Source organism: Brassica napus, chromosome C7 (genome assembly GCF_020379485.1).
Source record: "Brassica napus cultivar Da-Ae chromosome C7, Da-Ae, whole genome shotgun sequence".
NCBI classification, from domain to species: Eukaryota; Viridiplantae; Streptophyta; class Magnoliopsida; order Brassicales; family Brassicaceae; genus Brassica; species Brassica napus.
The window spans coordinates 42,112,279-42,135,683 of record NC_063450.1 but is presented as its reverse complement, the minus strand read 5'-3'; the positions used below and the strand labels follow the sequence as shown (position 1 = coordinate 42,135,683).

Genomic DNA, 23,405 nt, shown 5'->3' with positions numbered 1-23,405 from the left:
TTCCATGTTTTCCAGGGTTTACAAAATTATACTCCTATTATTATCGTCAAGTCAGAAGAAGTTCTTTTTAGCTTTACGGCCGAACGTGCTAAGCTAATAGCTTACACGTAGATGCAGATGTGTTTGTGCATCTAGTTCAAAATCCGATATAAAGAATGCTTTGTACCATGTTTTTAGTATTAACGTAGGCTGGCTCTGAGCTATAAAATAGGGTAATTAAAAAAAGAACCTTCTTAGACCATCTCCATCCATTATGACCCATTAGAGGTCCTAATAATTAAATTAAGAATATATAATGTGACTTGGCAAGTTTAGAACCTTAATTAGCGGAGCTAATTTTTTCCTCCAGCTCCATTGGGAGGACGACCCCTACGGGGTTCTTTAAATATATATATATATATATATATATATTTTAAGTAGAATGATTTAAAATAAAAGCATACATAAAAATTTGAAAAGAAATTACATAAAAGTATATTAAAAATACAAATACAAATCGTAAACGAGAAAACGCCGATTAGTTGAAATCTTGATTTGTTCCAAATTTTTGTCAAATATTCTCAACCAAATCAGCTTTCAATCGTTGATGTATTTTGTTATCACGTATTTGATTCCGACTACTCATCATATTCATCACATTCCCGAGATTTGAAGGCATATCTGTAGAATATGTAAAATCCACTTGTGAACTTCAGTTTGATTCCTGTTGTGCGAAAATTGATACATCAAACTGAGTGTACCCATCTCGTTCGTCTTCTACGATCATATTATGTAGAATGATACATGCTCGTATTATCTTGCCAGTTTTTATAAGGCTCACGAGGGACAAACTAATAAGGCTCACGAGGGACAGGCTGATAAGGGTTTTGAGTGATTGGTTGTTGACTGTGTAACAGGTTTTGAAAGCTACAATGTTCAATATAAGGATCCATAATAGCTTTGGAGAAGGAAAGTAGATGGAGTTTTTAATAGCTTTCGCGGATGCTTTATATGTGTTGTAAATGTTGAAGTTTTAAAGGGAAGTTTTTAAGTTGTTGAAGTTTTAATGTTGTTGTTGTTGTTGTTGTTGTTAATGTTTTTTATTTGTTGAAGTTTTAAAGGGAAGTTTTAATGTGTTAATGTTGCTAAGGTTTTTTTTTTGGACAATCAATATCTATATCTATACCTAAAACTAAAACAACCACGCAAACAACTCACTTCAAAACTAAATACCATTTAATTCCCAACCATTTACTAACAACCATCAAAGCTAACCACCATTTACTAACAACCATCAAAGCTAACAACCATTTAATTCTCGGGTTCTATTTACTAACAACCACATATATCTAACAACCATTAAAAGTAAATCTACTTAGACAGAAAATTTAATTTACCTCTTCTCAACTGTGAAATGGAAAGACATAAACTTTGATGTGATTCTTCAGCTACCTTTCTTCCACGGACATCCTCAACCCTCGCACAACCAACAAACCAAGTTTAATTAAAACCTTGTTCTGTGTAATGAGATAAACGAAAACAACAACAGAAAACTAAAAAAGCTTCGTCTGATCATGTGAACCACAGAGCCTTAACCAATTTTATTAAGACAAAATAAGTCAAAACTTAAGCATATCGATTCCACAAACAATCAATCCCACCATTGCTAATTAATACAAAACAGAGGAAATATTAAGCATATCAGATCCAGAAACAATCATTTCATCTATTCAACAGTCGAACAAAACTCTACTACTAATCTAACAGATTTCACCGTCCTCAATATTATGAAACAATCATAAAAATCTTAAAATTAATTTTACAAAAGACAAGGGATGGGAGATAAACCAAAATCGAGACAGCAGTAACATAAAGATCAAATCAAACGGATGATTTCTTACCGATAAGGAGATCGAGACGAGATTCCAGACGAGGTTCGAGACAAAGACGACGACGTTCGGGACAGAGACGAGACTCGAGAGAGAGACGACGAGATTTGATTCATAGACGCCGAGCTTCGAGAGAGACGCCGAGATTTCCGAGAGAGAGACAAGCTTGCTTCGAGAGAGAGACGACGAGGCTCGACAGAGATACGACGAGGCTCGACAGAGAGACGGCGAGGCTCGGGACAGAGACGACGAGGCTCCAGACAGACGGCGAGGTTCGCTTCAGAGTCGCCGAGATTAGAGAGAGAGAAGACGGAGAAGTCGAGAATGAATTGTCTTTTGGCGAGTCGCGACGAAGGAGAGAGAGACCGGGCGGTCCAATGAGAAGGCACCACGACAGGGCTTCCTACCAAAACTAAAAAGCCCAATTTTAGGAGCGGTACTGACTTAATTTGGGCTTTTTGATTTATTTTTTATTCAGTTTTGTTAGTGACTTTGGGTTTAGTCACCCCGATGGAGATGCTTTTAGCTCTGGTAATCAGAAGAAAAAGTGAGCGTTATAAGTTAGCTAATTTGCTAATTCGTTTGCACAAAAAAATGTTGGCTAATATAAGAGGAAGTCAATAACCAAAATGCCTATAAACTGTCAGGGCCGGCTTGAGATTTTGGGGACCTGTGACAATGTCTTATGTAAAAAAATCGTTTTACCAGTTTAGGGGTCTAAAATTTATTTTTCGGGGGCTTATGTCTATGTAATTTTTTTAAAAAAATTTCGGGGTGAGCCGGCCCTGTAAACTGTTTTGTGCCCTATTCTAAAGTACCTTGGTTTTTTTACAAATACAGAGCCCATATATCATGTTGAGCTTTGAACAAGAAGATAGAGAAAACAGATTGGGCCTCTTCTGAAAGCCATATTATAGCACAGGCTGCGTTTGTGTTATGATATGAAGTTAGGAAACACAGGTTTGTAACTCAATTTTGTTGCGAGTCATACGAGCAAGTGAGCAACTGTACTCGAGGACGGCGTTAAGCCTGTTCACGTGATTTACAGGCTTGGAAACGATGGCTGAGAAAGGGTTTGGGAGGACAGTTGCGGTGACTTTTATAAGTACCGTACGTAGCCTTACAAATACTCACAACAGAACTTTTATTTTTGTTAAATATTATAAACCGTGAAAACTCACATCTACTTTAATGAAACAAAGTGTTAGTATTTAACTTACTGACTTTTTAGTACATCCACGTAAGTATATTATATTCCAGTTCCAAAATTTATCAGAGTTAATAAGATAACTTTATTGAGAAACAAATTAGGAAAGGGGTTAAGAAACCTAAGCCCTATTTTTACTTGATAAAAAAAAGTTCAATAGTATCTAATTATCTATAACAAACTCGGAATGTAATCCCTATTCGCTAGTAACCAGCTTGAACATAGTACATACACACTGTATGACTTTTTCCTTCTACTTCAAACAAATCTGCAACAAATCTCTCTATATATAAACACCATCAAAAACATTTTTTCATTTCGTCTCAAACTAAAGAGATCAACAAGATGGACATTGAATCCCTTTCACCACCTGCCCATCAAGAATCCAGAAAACAAGCCCTGCTCAAGAAGCAGAGAGGAGGATGGAGAGCTATCAAGTACATCATTGGTTCGTGTGTAACTTTCTTGTTTTCTGATTTTTGGGGGTTTATTTTTATAGAATGTTAATTGATTGAACACTCCATTGGGTTTGTGAAGCAAACGAGTCGTTTGAGAAGCTGGCGTCCATGAGCTTGATAGGGAATCTATCGGTGTATCTCACGACAAAATACAATCTTGGTGGTGTTTTCTTGGTGAACATCATCAACATCTGGTTTGGTTCTTGCAACTTTCTTAGTATCCCAGGTGCTTTTGTCTCTGATGCTTACCTCGGAAGATTTTGGACTCTTCTCCTCGGTTCCATCGCTTCTTTCCTCGTAAATTTACCTTCCCATCTCTTCATTTCAAGTAGGCATGTATCTAGACGTGTAAAAGCACGATAAACCAAAAACAATTTTATGTAACATATGAATTCAATGTTCTTGAAATCGCTTGCTAGGCGGGAATAAGCGTACAAGGTTCTTAAAAAGAAAAAAAATATTAATATTATATTAATGTATTTATTTTTTATTTTTCTTTATAAAACATAAACAATTAATATATGACACATGTGTTTCAGAATAGAAACCGTTTCTTTAAGTTACAAATTAAGAATTTTTCAATTTTCTCTTTCTTAATTTTTTATTATTTTAATTGTTTTAATCATAGGAATTTGTGTTAAGAACTCAGAGATAATCACGTTCTTAGAGCATCATTATCCCTTAAAGACACTTAGGGGCTCTTAATCATTTTTAATACTTTTTTAGTAATAAATTGTATTAAAAACTTTATGCAAGAGACCTATAGTTTTTTGACCTCCATTGCAAGTATCTTAGTTAGAGGTTCTTAAAAAAATAATAAACAATTTTTGATTTAAGATAAAAATTATTTATTATATAATACATAAGATAACATTTAAAACATAGAATTTTTTTAAAAAAACATAAAAACAAAGATTAGTAAAAAAAAAAAGAATAATTTTAAAGAAACATCCGAGCTCAATAGTTGTCTTCATCACGCCCAAACTTACGCCATATATGTTCAACCAAATCGGCTTTCAGTTGTTGATGCATTTGTCTATCACGAATTCGAGTTCGAACACCCATCATATTGGCGATATTTGTTGAGATATATGTCGAGTACGTGAGATCGACATGTGAACTTCCGTTGTCTTTTCCTTGTTGGAAATCTGAAACATCAAATTGAGTGTATCCATCTCGATTTTCTTCTACTATCATATTATGGAGTATGATACATGCTCGCATAATCTTCCGAATTTTGACTTTATCCCAAAAAAATGCCGGATTTTTAACAATGGCAAAGTGAGTTTGCAAGACTCCAAAAGCACGCTCGACATCCTTTCGGACAGCTTCTTGACGTTGAGCAAATAACACTGCTTTCGGCCCTTGTGGTATTAGAATAGATTGGATAAAAGTTGCCCATCGGTGAGATAATAAGCCAAATGATACTCTCTTCCATTGACAGAGTAAGTGACTTGCGAGGCTTGGCCATTTATTATGTCATCAAAAACAGGTGAGCGATCAAGAACATTGATATCGTTTAAGGTACATGGGGGTCCAAAAAACGTGTGCCATATCCAAAGATCATATGAAGCGACCGCCTCTAAAACGATTGTTGGTTTACCCGAACTACAAGAATATTGCCCTTTCCAAGCGGTGGGACAATTCTTCCACTCCCAATGCATACAATCGATGTTTCCTACCATCCCGGGAAATCCACGAAGCTCTCCAATATCAAGTAGACGTTGAAGATCAGCCGGTGTTGGTCTTCTTAGGTACTCATCACCGAATAAATTTATTATTCCTTCCACAAAATGTTCGACACATAACCGAGTTGTCGTTTCACCGAGGCGGAGGTATTCGTCGACCGTATCAGCCGCAGTACCATACGCCAAGACACGAATAGCTGCTGTACATTTTTGGAGTGTTGAGAGACCAAGCCTTCCAAGACCATCTTCCCTTTGCTGAAACTACTGAACTTCGTTCGAGAGTCGATCAACAATATGCGTGAACAAAGGCTTGTTCATTCTAAAACGGCGTCGGAAATAATTTTCAGGAAACGTTGGATTTTCACTGAAATAATCATTCCATAAACGTACATGGCCTTCTTCACGATTTCTTTCGATATAAACTCGTTTTTTCCTTCTTTTCCTTTCTTCTTCTTGATCACCGATATGAATGGAAAATTTTTGGAAAGACTGATCAAAATATTGATCAAAATTCTCATTATCTAATCCCTCATAAGTGTTATGAGAAGAAGTTGTCATTTTTATTATCAAAAAGTAGAAATTTTTTTGATTGAGTGGCAAATAAAATGTGTGATCAAAAGAAAGGAAGGAGAGAATGGAAAATGAGATCAGTTTTTGTTTGTGGAATGTTGGTTCAATACAAGACCAAGAAGAGAATCGAAAATGTGACAAAACGAGAAGGTGAGAAAACGAGAAGGTGAGATTGATCAGTATAGAGATCAGTTTTTGTTTGAATACAAGACCCAGAAGAGAATCGAAAATGTGACAAAACAAGAAGGTGAGAAAACGAAAAGGTGAGATTGATCAGTATAGAGATCAGTTTTTGTTTGAATACAATGTTGGTTCAATACAAGACCAAAGAGAGAATGTGAAAAAACGAGAAGGCAATAAGATGTTTCTGTGACTACAATGGTTGTTCAATACAAACTTTATATAGAAATTTACAAGTCTGGTCCGTGAATTACTCAAGAAGACACAAAGCTTCACTACTTGTATCCGTGACACATGAAGACACACAGCTTCACTTCTTGTCCGTGACACAAGAGTACACAAAGCTTCACTTCCAATAGTCCACTCGAGCACTCCCTTTTTGACCTGAAAGAACAACAACAAAGTCAGCCCGTGACACAACAGAACAATAATGACAAACAAGACTACTCCGTGACACCCCAAACAACAAAGCCACGCGATGAGAACAATAACAAAGACAGTAAACAAGTGATGAGGACAATAACACCAACAAGAAACACAAGCATTTTGATTAGACTTGAAACACAAGGAACAAAAACAGAGAAGTTACCCTAACACCAACAAGAAACAAAAACAGAGAAGTCATTAGACTTGAACTTAAACAACAACAAGAAACGACTTAGACTTGAACTTGAACTTGAACTTGAACTCCTTAAACTAATTAAGACAACAACTCGGTGATAATCTTCTTCTTCAAAGCTTCTTCATAATCTGCTAGCGGTTCTTGTTTTGCAAGTAGACTATCTAGTAGCTTCATCTTAGAGAGTCTTTCTTTGATGGCCAAATCCTCCTTCTTAATGCTCCACATGCTCTGAAACTCTGCCAGAGCCTTCCCTTCTGCCTTAGTCTGTTGCTTACCATTCCCCTTAGAAGCCTTAACACCCGGTGGACGAGTGGTGCCTTCACAAGTCCTGGTTTCAGATGCGTGAGAAGTTGCTGAATTTTACCCCATCATCAAGCTTCCTCCTCTTAGCGCTGCCATCAGTTTTAGAAGTGTAAAGATCACACAATTTCTGGTCATTGCGCAGTTCCTTCCATGCGTGTTCAAGTTTGAATTTCTTGTTGTGATTGTTGAAGAAGATTTCATGGGCTAGTTTGAGAACATCATTCTCATTTTGCCCACTACTTTTCTCTCTACTTGCAGCCTCATAAGCCCCACAGAACTTGTTGACAAGGTCGTTGATCTTGTGCCAACGTTTCTTACAGTGGACCGCCTCTCTGTGATCACTTCTTGCGACCTTAGGACTAGCTGCAAAGTAGGTAGCAATCCTCTTCCAAAATGCCCCAGATTTTTGCTCATTGCCCACAATAGGGTTCTTGCTTGTGTTGAGCCAGGAGCTGATGAGGACAACATCATCAACATGCGTCCATTTCCTCCTTTCTCTACGCTCTGCAGGCGTCTCCTCACCACGGCTTGAAGCTTCAGTTGGTTGAGTGGCAATAAGAGGGTCTGGTAATGAACATAGCTGGACGCTATCTCCAGATAAACCGAAGACAACATTTTGTTGGCTATTAAGAAGCTCAACAAAGTTTGCCAAATATAGGTGAGAATCCATATCCGACGACAACAGAGAAGAGAGACAAAAAGAGATACAGAAAGAGAGACAGCAAGAGAAACATAAAGAAAAGACAGAAAAATACGGTGTTTTTGACAATGAGATTGAAGAGAAAAAGAAATGTGTTTTATAGAGATTGAAGAGAGACAAAAGCATTGAGTTTAAGAGCTCGCCCCAACCAAAATGAGTTGACATTTATCTAACACATTCATAACACTTCACCATCCATTTCTATCTACCAATGACATCTATTTATTGCCTAAACAACCGTAATGTAACGCTAACCACACCATTTATTACCAACAATTCAATTCAGACCCGATTCAGAACCTAACCAGATTCGAAATCAACATCAATGCCAACGTAAAGGAACAACAAACTAGACAATGCTTTCTTTTATCAAACTTTCAATCAATTTAAAAGATCAAAGAAATATGATTTACCTCTGTCGCAATTGTGGTTCCTTCTCTGGTTTGACGAACCTTCATATCTCTTCAACGATCCATCCATCTCCCAAAGACACAAACAATCAGAACTATATAACCAAACACAAAACACATGATCAACAGACACAAACCGAACACAAGACACGGTATCAACAGTGACAGAATCAACAGACACAAAAATCTCACAAAGAAACCGAAGTATATAACCAAAGACAAGACACTGAATCAACAGACACAAGCCAACGTTGTTTCACTCCTCTTAAGCAAGACATGCATGCATTGAATGATTCGGACACGAAAAGAAAGAAAACATTTCTTTACCTTTCGAGGAGTGATTCTATGTCGAGGAGAACCGTCGAGAGAGAGATGATAGGCTTGTAATCGTCGAGGAGGGCAATCCAGAGAGACATCGACTGATTCATCATCGAGAAGAGATCACGAAAGAGAGCCGGATTCGTCGAGGACAGATCACGAAAGAGAGGCGGAGCCACCAAAAGAGACGCCGATTGTGTCATCGTTGAAGAGAAATCAAGAAGGAGAGGCGGAATCGGAGAGATCAATCTCACGAAGTTTCGGAATCGAAACCAACTTTCATCGCCTTCTGGAGAGAGATCGCGATGAGAGAGAGAGGCAGAATACACGTCTGACGCGTGTCCTTAAGCGACGTTTCTTCTGTCGCTTAATTAAGCGACGCCTCTTCCCTTTAATGTGTAATTTTTTTATTTTTTTAATCAAAATTACGCTAAGCAACCCTCTAAGCGACTCGGATAATTATGCTCTTAGTGCTCTGATTTTAATAAAAATTGTTTTAGAAAAATGGTTTCGTTTATGATAGATCTGCTGGTCAATATATACCGATTTTTGTAACACTACATATGGTTTTGATTCATGTACGACCAATGCTGATGGTAAATGTGGAGGCAAATAGTGATTGATCCTTTTTAATTTCACTTGATAGGGGATGGGAGTAATGGCTCTAACCGCGGCTATTCCGCGTTTAAGACCAGAGGCTTGCAACGATCCAACAAATTGTTCAAACCCACCCACGAAGTGGCAGCTCGCGGTTCTATTCTCTAGTCTAGGTTTACTAGCCATCGGGGCAGGAGCAATCAGACCATGCAACATCGCATTTGGAGCAGATCAATTCGATACAGGCACTAAAAAGGGCAAAGCGCAGCTTGAAACATTCTTTAACTGGTGGTATTTCTCCTTCACCGTGGCTCTTGTCATTGCATTGACAGGGGTCGTATATATACAGACTAACGTTAGTTGGGTCATTGGTTTCGTGATCCCCACGGCCTGTCTTGCACTCTCTGTCACCACCTTTGTCATCGGCCAACACACTTACATATGTCAAAAGCCTAAGGGCAGTGTGTTCGCAGACATGGTTAAGGTTATTGCCGCGGCTTCTAAGAAACGTAAGCTAAAATCTGGAGAAGGTGTATCATTCTACTTAGGCCCTTCCACTGATGGATCCTCCACCACTTTGATACAAAACAGACAAAGGTTTGTAGTCTTGTACATTTAATCATTTTATTTGTTTTTGCGTTTACATGGTTATAGAATCTTTAAAAAAAAATTTGTCAGCTGAATCTAAAAACTTATAATATTCAATACCACTTTTTTAAAGAAATATATATAATTTTGTAAACTGGTTATTAAAATGGTTTTCTCAGATCATTCCACTGCTTTTAGTATATCTAGATGGGCAATTCTCTCAAATAGCTATTTTTAAGTTTTTATCATAAAAATAGCACTCAAGAAAAAAAAAATGACCAAAATAACTCATTTTTATTTTAAAAATTTTAATATTTATATTTAATTTTTTAAATTTGAAACTCTATCCCAAAAACTTTAAACTTTAAGTCTAGATTAGTTAACCTAGGATATTGTGACAAAAATACATTTTTACCCTTTAACAAAACTTATTTTGGTTTTTTTTTCATTGAGGACTATTTTTGTGACAAAAACTTAAAAATAACTATCATACGGAATTTCTATTTGCAAAAACACATGTCCGCAATAGATTGTCACAAAACCCTAGGGTTAACTAATATAAACTTAGAGTTTAGAGTTAAGGGATAGAGTTTTGGAGATAGGGTTTCAAATTTTTTAAAAACAAAATTAAAAATTTCAAAATAAAAAAAAACTATTTTAATCATTTTTTTGACTATTTTTTTGACAAAAACTTAAAAAATGTTATTTGAGAGAATTACCCTTTTGCCAACCACAAAGCTGTTATAAAACATCTCCAAATCATTGTTATTTTTGTCTTTATAATAGCATCTATAATAAAAATATTTCAACTTTTCACTTTTTTCTCAAATAGAGATTTATATATTTTTTCTTCTATATTAAGAAGAGAAATAACAATCTCTATTTTGACTCTGTATTTTTAAAAAATATATGTAAACTATATTTTTATTATATAATTTCACTATTTTAAAAGAAAAAAAACTAGCAGAATACATCAAAGATGTCAAAAATCCGCTAATATTTTGGCAAAAAAATTCTGCCAATATTCTTTTGATGCTTTGGTGTGACAGATTAGGATTTTTTGACAAAGCAGCAGTGATAACTGATCCGAACGAGTTAAACGACGAAGGTAAGACGAAGAACAACTGGAGACTATGCAGTCTCCAGCAGGTGAAGAACCTCAAGTGCGTGACCGCTGTTTTACCGGTTTGGGTCACAGGAATCGCGTGCTTCATGCTGACCGATCAACAGAACATCTACGGGATCCTACAAGCCATTCAGATGGATAAAACGTTCGGACATAACTTCAACGTTCCAGCAGGATGGATGAATCTTGTCTCAATGATCACTCTCGCCATCTGGATCTCGCTATACGAATGCGTCATCCTACCAATAGCTAGACAAATCACAGGACGTAAACAACGGTTAACGATGAAACAAAGGATCCAGATAGGTATCGTTATGGGGATAGCTTGCATGATCGTCGCGGGTTTCTTGGAAAAGGACAGAAGAGCGTCTGCTCTAAAGAACGGCTCGTTCGTGTCTCCTGTCTCGATAGTGATGTTGCTTCCTCAGTTCGTGCTTGCGGGTTTAACCGAAGCGTTTTCAGCTGTGGCTTTGATGGAGTTTTTGACGGTTAAGATGCCTGAGCATATGAGAGCCGTCGCTGGAGCTATCTTCTTTTTAAGCTCGTCGGTTGCGAGTTACATATGCACGCTTCTTATTAATGTGATTGATAAGGTGACACGTGAGGAAGGGCATTCGTGGTTAGGTGATAAAGACTTGAACAAGAACAGGCTCGAGAACTATTTTTTCATAATAGGAGGCATTCAAGTCGTGAATCTGATCTATTTTAGGTTCTTTGCTTCCAGGTTTGTCACTGAGAAGGATAAGGATAATAGAGATTTTTAGTCTAGTGGTCGATCACTATTTCTTATTTCTTTTACTAGTTTAGAGGGTTACATTTTTGTTTTTATTTTGTTTAATCAATTTCATGTGTATCGTGCCTTGTTTCCTTTGACGTATTGAAAGGGTTTTTGGTGTCTTAAAGAGTTTTACAGTTTTGAGATTTTAATGTTATTGGTTTATAGATTCGGTAAAGTTTGGTTTCCATTGCTTTTTTGATGATATTATTCAAAATTTTCTGTTGTTAACTTTTTTATCAATGATTGAGTAATTCTATTGAACTCTAGTATTGTACTAATAATCAATTTAATATGCCTTTGTAATAGCTAGACTTATTGTTTAGAAAGTAAGTTTTATGTATAGCCATCTGTATAATTAAGAGCAGACTTATTGTTTTGCTATATACCCACCTTCTAATTATGATTCGTGATATTTAGCGTTATGTGTACATGCGAGACAAAGGAGAGAAGGAATAACAGGGCATGTTGATTTTGGTTTTAAGAAGCAGATACGTTTGCAGTATTTATTACAAACGAAGAGAAAACTACATCGTTGTAAACATTACTGGTTGTAAATATATCACACAGTGTTTGTAAAGCTACGTGCATAATGGCACTTGACTCAACTAATGTCATATGGAAAAATCATAACAAAACTTCATATAATCATAACTGTAGATAAAAAAAAAGAATTTATGTTGCCTTTGATGAATATAGTATGATGTTATTTTTTTTCACTGGTAAATTTATTAATGGGACAGACAAAACCCAACACAATATATTACAAAAGGTCTAAACAGAGGTGCAGCTAAACGTAAAAGATCTAACATAAGGTTCAAAATATAAACAACATAAAACTAAATGGCCCAGAACACAAAGCCCAGTAACACAGTAGCTTGCGGCTGTAAGCCCACAAGAAAAGAACCCGTTGGGAAATAAAGATACACGACGCCACCACGTGTACGACGCCATGCGTTAAAAGTACACGCGTCAAGACGTGGATCCGTATTTCTTCCTCTGGTGCCAGCGAAGAGGCGCGACGGCGCTCGGTCAACGAAGAAGCCAAACCAATGAAAAACCGACCAATCAAAGCGGCCTTCAAGGAAGTTCAAGTCGAAAAACTTAACTAGCAGATTTACTCTTTTGAAAAAGACATCAATCATCTTCAATCGATCCGAGAACTAATTTTCCAGCATGAGCGAACTCTATCTTTAATGATTCAAATAAGCTTGAAAATGGCTACGACCCTAAACAAGGAGAGGAAAGAGACATCACAACTTCAGATCAAGAGTTGATTGGACTAGAAAAACCAAAAATGCAAATCGAAACCAATCGGATTACCCTAGTGAGAAGCCGGCGAACGACGATGCTATGGAAGCCATCCCTTCCCGGAGACCATATGATTTGCCCTGGTTCGTGGATCAGTCCATTGGAGCCAACCAGCATGGAGATCAGAACGTTCTGAACAATTTGACCGAGGTTCGTTCATCCGACCGTACCGATCAGACTGACCGAGCCGTCCCGCGTGCGTCCTGATTGGAGCTTCGGCTGGAACCACGTCCAGACGACCTAACCGACCGAACCACAGCCCGTCTTCCCCGACCAACTCGACATTCTAAAACCCACGGTCGAGCCAGACTTAGCTTGGGTCGTGAAGAAACCAAAGACGGACATGCATTCTTATCTGGTGGACCATCCGGACAGTCCCGCAAGCGTCCTTATCTTTACCCCGTGCATCCATCTGGTTCGGATGAACCTGGACAGTAGCCGAAGGGTTTCCTTGACCAGAACGTGAACCGAATGGTCATCTTTGACTAATCTGCATGGAAGACTGAGTCTTTGACTCATTAATAATATTCTAGTCAATGTTTCTATTTTCTATGCCTTGTTTTCCCACAATTCTCTTTAATTCTCTTTGACTACAAGTAGTATAAATATGTAGTCCCTTTGATGAATAAAATCAGTTCATTTTTGGTTGTTTATTTTCGGTTCTTCTTTTCTCTGAGTGAGAGAGGGAGTTCTTAGCTAGTTCATCGGTTTGAACCGGCTTGTTGATTAGGTGGTCAGCCAATCATCTTTTGTGTCGTTTGGTGGTTAGCCAACACACCTTCATCGTTTCTTAGGTGGTTAGCCTTAGATCGTGGTATATCAAGAGTCATTCCGCATCTCTTGACGATCCATTCATTCCATTCCAGTTCCAGAAGTGCCATCGCCTTCTCGGTTCATATCAAACACCCGGCCAAAGCCATCCTTCCCGTTTTGGGCGTATCAACTTGGTATCAGAGCCACTTTGGCTGGTTTGTTTTCTTTCATCTTTCATCTTCTCATCTCTCCACGTTTTTTCTTTTCTTATTTCTTGGATCCGGGCTGTTCCTTTACTCCCTTGTGATCGCCTATTATAAAAAATAAAAAAATAAAAAATCGATAAAAAAAAAAAAAAGTTTTGGCGTGAATCACTTCTGAAGAGAAATCCAGGGGGAGTGGTGGAAGAGAAACCCTGCTGGTTGAAGAGAAATCCAGCCTTAGGACAGTTAAGGCGGATCCATATCAAAAATCTCTTCATCTTACCTTCTCTTTTCTTTTTCTCACAAAAGTTTGTTTTGGGTTTTGATTGCTGAATTTTGATTGCCTATCATCCTTTGAACCAGTGAAAGAACTCTGAGTGACCATCTAAAAATCGTGAGCTAAACACTTTGAGAGTGTGAGGATTTTTATTTGCTAACTTTGTTAAGTGTTTCAGAATGTTTGGACTTCTCAAGAAATCAAAACCACTATAAGATGATGTCTACTTTCCTTTTAAAACTGTTGTTGAAAAGAAGCAATTGATTTTCGACAAGAGACAGTTTGCTTTTAATGAATTTGATTTTGTGCAGAAACAAAGGAAGAGACAAAACAAGTCCAATGATGAGAAGTGGGTCAGAAGTGGTGATCGTCCCTTCACCAAAGCCAAGAGAAGCAACCGTGTAGTGCTTGATCAAAACGAGCTTCAAACTTATGCTAGTTTGGAGAAGATGTTGCATAAGGCAATTCATGCTATCCGACAGCTCAAAAGGAAGGGAAACACCAACACTTCTTCGGCACCAAAACAGCAATGTAAGTCTTCTTATCTTTCAAATTCTGATTTGAAAACTAATGAGATTTCTTTTGATAAAAGCAAAGCTGTGAAACCCACAAGCAAAGCTCATTCCACCAGGTGCTTCAAATGCCATAGGATCGGTCATTATGCTAACAAGTGTCAAAAGCAAAAACCATTGGTGACTTTGGAGAATGAGAACCTTGAAACCGAGCCAGAAAAGGAAGAGCCTTTGCCAATTCAAATACCGGACCAAACTCAAGGTGAGCATTGTGCTGATTATGGTTCTTTTGCTTATAATCATTTTCCTTTTAATGTTTCTGATTTGAGGACAAATCTTTTTGAAGAGGAAGGGAATGATGTGCCCTGGTTCGTGGATCAGTCCATTGGAGCCAACCAGCATGGAGATCAGAACGTTCTGAACAATTTGACCGAGGTTCGTTCATCCGACCGTACCGATCAGACTGACCGAGCCGTCCCGTGTGCTTCCCGATTGGAGCTTCGGCTGGAACCACGACCTAACCGACCGAACCACAGCCCGTCTTCCCTGACCAACTCGACATTCTAAAACCCACGGTCGAGCCAGACTTAGCTTGGGTCGTGAAGAAACCAAAGACGGACATGCATTCTTATCTGGCGGACCATCCGGACAGTCCCGCAAGCGTCCTTATCTTTACCCCGTGCATCCATCTGGTTCGGATGAACCTGGACAGTAGCCGAAGGGTTTCCTTGACCAGAACGTGAACCGAATGGTCATCTGTGACTAATCTGCATGGAAGACTGAGTCTTTGACTCATTAATAATATTCTAGTCAATGTTTCTATTTTCTATGCCTTGTTTTCCCACAATTCTCTTTAATTCTCTTTGACTACAAGTAGTATAAATATGTAGTTCCTTTGATGAATAAAATCAGTTCATTTTTGGTTGTTTATTTTCGGTTCTTCTTTTCTCTGAGTGAGGGAGAGAGTTCTTAGCTAGTTCATCGGTTTGAACCGGCTTGTTGATTTGGTAGTCAGCCAATCATCTTTGTGTCGTTTGGTGGTTAGCCAACACACCTTCATCGTTTCTTAGGTGGTTAGCCTTAGATCGTGGTATATCAAGAGTCATTCCGCATCTCTTGACGATCCATTCATTCCATTCCAGTTCCAGAAGTGCCATCGCCTTCTTGGTTCATATCAAACACTCGGCCAAAGCCATCCTTCCCGTTTTGGGCGTATCACCATAAGCCGGCGAAGATGGTGATAAAATATCCACCGCTTTCCAGAGCCATAAGCCCAACCATCGGGAGTCTGAATCAGAATAGATCCGACGAACAAAATTTCAACGCTCTCTCTTTGAAAGATACGAGAGAGATAAGAGAGAGAGTGGAGCTCATATAGATCTGGATGTTATTTTTGAAAGTGTGATGTTGTCTTTTTTTTCCCCTCTGAATTTGATTGATGAAACTGAGAACATACAAGAATGATATCCAGAAGCCGGCGGAAACACATTACAATCCCCGGAAACATAGCCAACAAACGGGATTCTCAAACCCAAACAACGGGCAACAAATACAACAACTACAACAAACACTAGAGGAGACTACACTCGTACAACCGAAACCGAAGACAATCCTTGTGAAGGATAATAGAAATAAGTCGTCCAATCATTGAACAGCCGGCACTCTTGCCAAGAACCAACCAAGCACAAGAGAGAGTAAGCGATGAAGTGTCCAACATAACAACATCGGACCAAAAATACCTGAACCATCAGTTCACGGTACTAAGCCAGAACCAATACGCCTAACAAGAAACTCCAAATCTAGAAGAGACAAAACACCCGAAACTAAAGCTTCCTCCTCAAGCGAACCTTCATCGGAAAGCCTAAAATCTCAACTTCATTATACTGCTTCATCGAAGCCACCGAAGACAGAGAGAATCAGAAGCAAATCCGGAAATCACACTTATTAAAAGGCCGCGAGAAGGACTCCTTCATGCCTGAGAGATGGAGAGGTGCAAAGAACCTTGCAACTTCTAAAGAATGATAGACATGTTCTGCTCATCACACAACCACGCCACCATCACACCACCACTCATATCGTTGTTGAAACCATACAGAAAACAAACACTAAACACCAACAAGGACGCCTTAAATTCAAAACCTTTCAATATCACACCCGAAAGACACGAAAGATGGGAAAGACTAAAATGAGCCTGAGTCACAAACCGATGAACTACCGTAACTAGATCTGAAACCACGACTTGTGCTGCTACAAACGGACCCAGCCACAATCGCCTAGACTACACAGATGAGACACGAAATCGACATAAACGTCGACCAAAGCCATAGAAAAACAGCATAGCTCACCCTGATCGTAACTCATCCCGAAAATCAGCCCCAAAACTCTCCAAAAATAAAATGAAAAACCAAACAGCTTTAAAAAAAGGTAATCTACAACAGATATGACCGGCGGTGGTGCTAACGAAGCCACCACGCGCCGGTCACCGGAGCACAAACCAGAAGAAACGGAGAAGAAGATGTATCGCTGAGGATTTTATAGATAATGAAACTAATGAATCATGATTTTTTCAGTAGGTCTAAAAGACTATAACCCAAAAGTAGAAAATGTTTTATGATAAATTACAGTAAGGAAATAAAGTGGATCCAGTCGATATTATTGTAGACCGGGCCGGACAGAACTCACTCGGTTCCACGTGCGATTGGCTTTTAACCGGGACCACTATTTTGAGTAAAACCGGTGGACACCTGGTAAGCATCGGATGCACTTCTTTGATAGTTTTTTAATCGAAACCGTTCACTTTTGCTTAAACATTTAAATATGAGAACATCGTACCAACCTGTCTGCTGTTTGGGAATTCCTATTTGTGTTTATCGAAAGGGTTTGATCTTCTCTGATATCTGAATCCTAAGGATAATTAATTAACTTTTTTGTTGTTTTTCTTGCTAATAATTATCTGTATTTTTGTATGATAATGTGAAATTTTGCGATTCCACATTAAAAGAAAATAAAAAAGCAGACTTGTTAAATATGTCACGTGAAGAAATCCAATCCCAAAGGCCAAAACTGCTTGCTGTGCATGTTTTTTTCTTTTGAATATAGATCCATTTTAGGTTTAGGTTTTAATTTTGTTATACCACATTGTCTAAGCACATTTGTTTATTACGGATTTGAATTTTGATAGTAAACATCTACAACCTATCCAAGTTCCACTATCTGGAAGCCTATATGTATATATAAAAATCAATGTACATAAAATGTAAAATCTTAATGTTTGTTAACATAGTGTAAAACACATATTGGCGTTTTTTTTTCTTCTTAAAACCAGAAATTTCCATCAAAGAATTTCAAGAAAATATCACTGGTCTTCAATATTCTATAAAGTACATCCAAAACGAAAATTTCAATTTGAGTAAAGGCATATTCTAAACAGTTACTTTCAAAAGTAAATAGTTTGCGAACTACAAATTAAATATTACAATTTAAGCTTTGTCACATATTAGAAAGTTGTACATTTGAAAACATGTGAGAAATTTGATAACTGTATATACTTTACATGTTTTGAAAATATTTCCAAATTTATCTACTAAAATGAATATTATATTTAATCTTCAAAATATCATTTGGTCATGACTCATATGACTAACTATTATACCATTACCATTTGCGTATAGATTAAATGACAGCTAAGTTTGCATAGTCTGTGCTCGTGAATCATTATTCTCTGGGTTAGGCCGAAATTTTCTGATGTTGAACCTATCTTTAAGAGCCAATTAGCCAATTTTCTATACACCGTTCAGTCATGATTTAACATTTTTTTTTTTTTACATTTTTCAACTAAGAGACGACTTAGACGGTTCTTAGCTTTTTTTTAGTTAAAATCTAAGAAAAGTTAAGAACCGTTTCTTAGCCGAAGCTAAGAGACCAAGGTTAATCATGTTCTAAGTGAGCTTGAAAGTGAACGAATGAATAATCCACAGAAAAGGTAGAATTAAAAATTTATGAGGTGACTCGCGCTAAGTGACCTTGAAAGTGAAAAAAACAGTGAATACATTGCTCATGACAAGGAAACCAATAGTAAGCAAAAAATGAGAAATCATGTCATATGGCTATGTTCATAAAAATTTGGGACTACAATAGCTATCAACGACTAATCAGTAATAATATTAGCGGTTACGAGTATCTGCAATTGATTGAGAAGCATACATTTACAAAGTTGCGATTACTAGTATATGGATTTGTTTTTACAATGAGACGCGTTAGTAATTAGTATATATCACAATGACTAACCATAAAGTAACCATGTACATACACACACACATTCATGTCAATCTATAAATCAGATTCATATCTAATCACGGAAATGAAATAAGCATCGACAAATGTTCCCTAAAACCTCAACCATCATCACATGGAAAAGAAATGATTAATCTATCATCTAAAGTCTAGCTGAGTTATACACACGAGCCCTAACTGTGTGGGATGACCCTCAAACTGATGGTTATAATTTAAATCAAATTAAAACCCCAAAAACATAAAAGGATCAAACACTTGAGCGTGAACAATCATAACATATCTTGTTCACAAACAACTAAAAGAGAAACAACAGCATATGTAGATAACGCAGATAAGACAATAGATTATACAAATAGAGAAGCGAATACGAAACAATACAATACATAAGAAGTAGAGAAATTTATATAATATGATCATACTATTGCACCGGAGTAATTAGCCATCACAGACTGACCTTGCTGTGGCTGCGGTTGCTGCAGCGGTAGAGGCGGCTGCGTCTGCGATAGCGTTTGCGTTTTCTGCCTGTTAACTCTCTTCCTCTTCTTCTCATAGCTAACACCGCGAGCTTTGGCCTGGAAGTCTCTTACTTCACGGAGGTATAACCTGACGGCGCGTGAGCCGAAGGGGTTAGCCTCGGGAGGGCCACCGTTCTCCTCGTAGGCGGCACGGAGGCGGCCGATGAGGGCGTCTAGTGAACCCCAAGCTTGTCTAAGAGGGCAGGGGCAAGGTGCGGGAGGGTTAGGGAGACCAAAGAAGGCACAGTTTTGGTGGTGAACCTTTGTTTTACCGAATTGGTCGAGGTAGCGGAGGAACTCGAGCACGTGTGCGCCGCTGCACGAGGGGAGAGAGAGCGGAGGACGGTGGTTCCGGAGGTACTGGCAGAAGGTGTTCCAGTCACGGCGTTTCTGATTCTCGTACCGGCTTGGGGAAGGAGGTGTTAATTGTGTTGAGGTAATAGGGTTCTTGTTTCCTTGGTGAGAGATCAGTTCCATAGCTTAATCTTGTTTTGAGTTTGGTAAGAAGAGGATGAAATCTGATATAGGGTTTTGCTTTTCTTATAATGATCGAGATTAGGGTTTTTTAGATCATAAATTAAAACCAAACAGAGAGAAAGAGGGACTTAACTGGTTGTCTTGGTGAAAATGGTACTATAAAAGGGATAGATACAACTTTGGCAGATCAAATCAAACAAACATATATGAGCAGAAATAGTGAGGCAAAGGGAGAATAAACTGAAAAAAGGAGAGAGAGAGAAGTGAAGTTTATTGCTGCCTATAGAAGATGAGAGAAGATATACAAGTGGAAGCTATCAAAAGTGGGATTCTTTTCTCTATTTTATTATTTTCTAGCTTTTCTACTTTAGGAGACGATGGATTCACAAAATCACACTTGTCTAGACTCAAAGAGTGTAATTTCAAGACTGAAGAGCACAAGGTCATTTAAAGAGAGAGAGAGAGGCTAAGGGCATAATTTTTTTTTTTGGTTTTTTTCTGAAAATTAAAAATGAACTAATCGCTAGTCGCCACGTGTCAATGGGATCCACGAACAATGGGAACAACCGACGCTTACTGCATTTGTTCAAACGGTGCTATTTATTTTTTCCATTTTTTTTTTTTTAAATGGTTAAAAACCGGGGTAAACAACCCGGTCAATGGTGGTCTAACGAGATGAGTACAATATAGTAGAGAGAGAAGAAGAAGAAGGGGGACTGAGTGTTACACAGCGCAGAAAAGAGTAATTTCATAGCCAAAGAGAGAGAGAAAGAGAGTGTGACCAATGGCAATGGGTCAAGTGGGGAACTTGAAGTTGAACATTGACATGACATGAGGAGGAATAGTCTGTGTTCCTTGCCTGCAATTTGCAGCGACATTTTTCATTGTTTTACTTTTAAAATTTTACTTTATGCGTTACCTTGCATTTATATACTTTTGTTTCGCATTATTCGTGTTCCCTTCCTTCACTTTATTTTTTACTTTGAAAATGACTTCATTAACATATATTATCTTTTCTTTTTTCCGGAAATCATGGGTTATTAACTCAGAATTACATTTTTTAAGACCTAGTCGTTTCCTAATTAAGATTAAATTCCTGAGTGAGGAAAACAAACACATCAAGTAATTAAACTCGTGTTTTGTTTGCTTCAAGTCGAGTAAAGTTATTTTCAAAAAAAAAAAAGTCTAGTAAAGTTTTTATGTGTACATCACAATGGTAAAAGCATGCCAGTTGAGCAGCGGTATTAGTGATCGTGGCAATAACTCCCACAGTAATTCTAGCACCAAACTATTCAGACCAAGTTTAAAAGATTTTGTCTAAGAAATTTATATCATACAATGTTTGAACTATAATAAATTGAATAAAACGATCGCAGCTAAAGGGAAGAAGTTGAGTCTTCAGATGTTGTTTATTTGAACGCACCGTTTGTCTCTCTTCTACAAGACCTTATCTCGTGTGAATGTTTGTTAAACCTTCATTTTCGTCATAATTATTTTGTCGTCCTTTCGTTTTCGTCATACTATAGCTGACAGATTAATGTATAAATTCAATTTAACCTAATAAAAACAGCCAGAATCAAGTGTATCTAACAGATGTATTTTTTGGAAAATGATATCATCATCCAACACAACAAGTTTAGCATTTATGAGATTAGATCATCATCCAACACAGCAAGTTTAGCATTTATGAGATTAGAGAGGGAAGATAACAAAAAGATCGAATTATCAATAGATAAAGTACCTAATATCATAACAATATAATGTATAGCATCAAACATAGGCGCCTTTTAAAGGAGAGATAGAGCCACACGGAATGGCGCGTGATAAATTACGCGTTTGGAATCCATCATTGTCAGTGGAAAGCAAGAAACAGTGGTTTGATTTGGCACCAACATCACACTTATTGATCTGAATACAATCTCCTTTGATCTCGATTCACTGTATGTGATTTTTTTGGCGAATCATATATTTCCAGGTATATGCTTCTAGACCGTGTGTTATTGTGTTGTCAACCTATTTAGTTACTTTTTTACAAAACCTTAATATATGGACGAGGGCATTCGGTTATTTCCAGTTCAGCTTCGGCTTGAGAAAGAGATATTCCAAATTTGGTTAAAGTTTTAACTACCAACTACAATAAACAAATCATCATGGTCGATTAACTAAGGTTTAGTGGTTCTACCCCAAGTTGGAAATGCGATTTCAAAAAAAGATGTTAATTATTGCATACATGGCATGAAAACACTAAGCTCTAAATCGACCACTAGATTAAGATGGATTCCACATTCTATATACTTTTTAGCCTCTAACCTCACCACCAATAGAAGCTATTGTACTACTATTTCTTTTAGTCCCTGACTATCCAACTAGTTTTTGACCTCTTGCATAGATTTTACCTTTTCTTGACACCCAATGACCCTAAAAAGGAGATTCTACCATTTTCTGTAACCAATCTTTCCCTAAATCACGAAACACACATGTATTATATTTTGAGATCTCCGTATATGATAATAGAGAGAGAACATCGTACAGGGGACGGAGTTCCAGCATTTGGAAACGAAAGCCCTATCGGTACCATACTACCATGGATCCATATAGGGTTAAGCTTTTAAGACCTTTTTGTTGGTTAAACCAAGGCTATATATTTTTTAATATTCATCTAAAACTTCAAAATTGTCGTTCCCATTTGTAGCAAAATACACTTGTTCCATATTTGGCAAAACAGTAGTAGTATAGTCTCTTCACATGCACTTATGATTCCCTTCCTCCCTTCATGTTTCTCTCCCAGGGTGCATTCATCACTTGTTTATAATTCTTTGTCTATTAATTAATTAGCTTACATTTTTTTATGTTAAAGAATTATCAAAATTTCCCCAGCGACGGTACACATCCCATATTCTATGCAAACTTGACACTTATGTCCATTAAATGAGAATTATGTATAAGTACCAATATAGTACTAATTACCACTATAGACAGAATGAACTATAACCGAACCAATTTTCTTAAAATCTGATTTATACAGTTAAAATTTATCTAATTCGGTTTAAACTGATTTAAAATAATCTAAATTAGTCTAAACAAGTTAAATAATGAATATCAGAGTGAATTATAACTAATTTCGTTATATCATATTTACTGTATATAAACAGGCGATGATATTTTTCTCTAATTTTGTTTCTAAGTATAAATTCACATGTTTATCTTATTTTTTATATTTTATATTTTATCAAAGTAAATTTTTAATTAAACACACAAAATTTTAAATTATGTAAAATAAAATAAGATATATAATAAATAAACATAAATTTTAATTACGCTTAGATTCTGACTAGATGTTAGGTCTATGCAAATCGCTTCATCTAGTGATTTCTTTAACAATGATAAATACATTTCATCGTCGTAACATTAAAGAATTAAATACACATGTAAGTTTACTTATAAATAATTTAATACACATGTAAGTATACATATATATATATATAAGTGCGTAATGTATATTCCATAGTGAAGGAAGCAACGAACTACGTATGACAGGCGAGAATAGATGTTACACGCAGGCGTAACAAAACACGAACTATCTGCACGACAATTAAGTAAGGTAGCACAATATTGTTGACAAACAAAAAGGTAAAGAGATATTAAAAGAACTTG

At 37.2% G+C, this 23,405-nt stretch overlaps 2 protein-coding genes, 1 long non-coding RNA gene and 1 pseudogene across 3 annotated transcripts; 1 reads left to right on the top strand and 3 right to left on the bottom strand.

The window, feature by feature from the left end:
* The first annotated feature begins 2,777 nt into the window (after window positions 1–2,777).
* Window positions 2,778–11,562, top strand: LOC106348638 (protein NRT1/ PTR FAMILY 2.8). The gene is made up of 4 exons (XM_013788404.3): window positions 2,778–3,523; window positions 3,613–3,830; window positions 8,971–9,518; window positions 10,559–11,562. The coding sequence occupies exons 1-4, from the start codon at window positions 3,421–3,423 to the stop codon at window positions 11,397–11,399; spliced, it is 1,710 nt and encodes a 569-aa protein (XP_013643858.2). The 5' UTR covers window positions 2,778–3,420; the 3' UTR covers window positions 11,400–11,562.
* Window positions 11,563–12,095: 533 nt separating this feature from the next.
* LOC125589599 lies at window positions 12,096–13,420 on the bottom strand. The gene is made up of 2 exons (XR_007325770.1): window positions 12,734–13,420; window positions 12,096–12,639 (listed from the first exon to the last, which is right to left on the bottom strand). It is a non-coding gene; the product is annotated as an uncharacterized LOC125589599 (long non-coding RNA).
* Window positions 13,421–18,998: 5,578 nt separating this feature from the next.
* On the bottom strand, window positions 18,999–20,163 carry LOC106352158 (protein LIGHT-DEPENDENT SHORT HYPOCOTYLS 1). The gene has a single exon (XM_013791828.3). It carries the CDS (start codon window positions 19,749–19,751, stop codon window positions 19,173–19,175), a length of 579 nt encoding a protein of 192 aa, XP_013647282.2. The 5' UTR covers window positions 19,752–20,163; the 3' UTR covers window positions 18,999–19,172.
* Window positions 20,022–22,018, bottom strand: LOC125590634 (annotated as a pseudogene).
* Window positions 22,019–23,405: the final 1,387 nt, after the last annotated feature.

What these genes read in the sequence shown, in the direction of transcription:
- LOC106352158 (XM_013791828.3), bottom strand. Translation starts at nt 19,751, where the DNA reads ATGGAACTGATCTCTCACCAAGGAAACAAGAACCCTATTACCTCAACA.
- LOC106348638 (XM_013788404.3), top strand. Translation starts at nt 3,421, where the DNA reads ATGGACATTGAATCCCTTTCACCACCTGCCCATCAAGAATCCAGAAAA. An exon ending in GTTCCATCGCTTCTTTCCTC is followed by an intron (nt 3,831 to 8,970) that starts GTAAATTTACCT and finishes TTCACTTGATAG; the next exon opens with GGGATGGGAGTAATGGCTCT. An exon ending in TTGATACAAAACAGACAAAG is followed by an intron (nt 9,519 to 10,558) that starts GTTTGTAGTCTT and finishes TTGGTGTGACAG; the next exon opens with ATTAGGATTTTTTGACAAAG.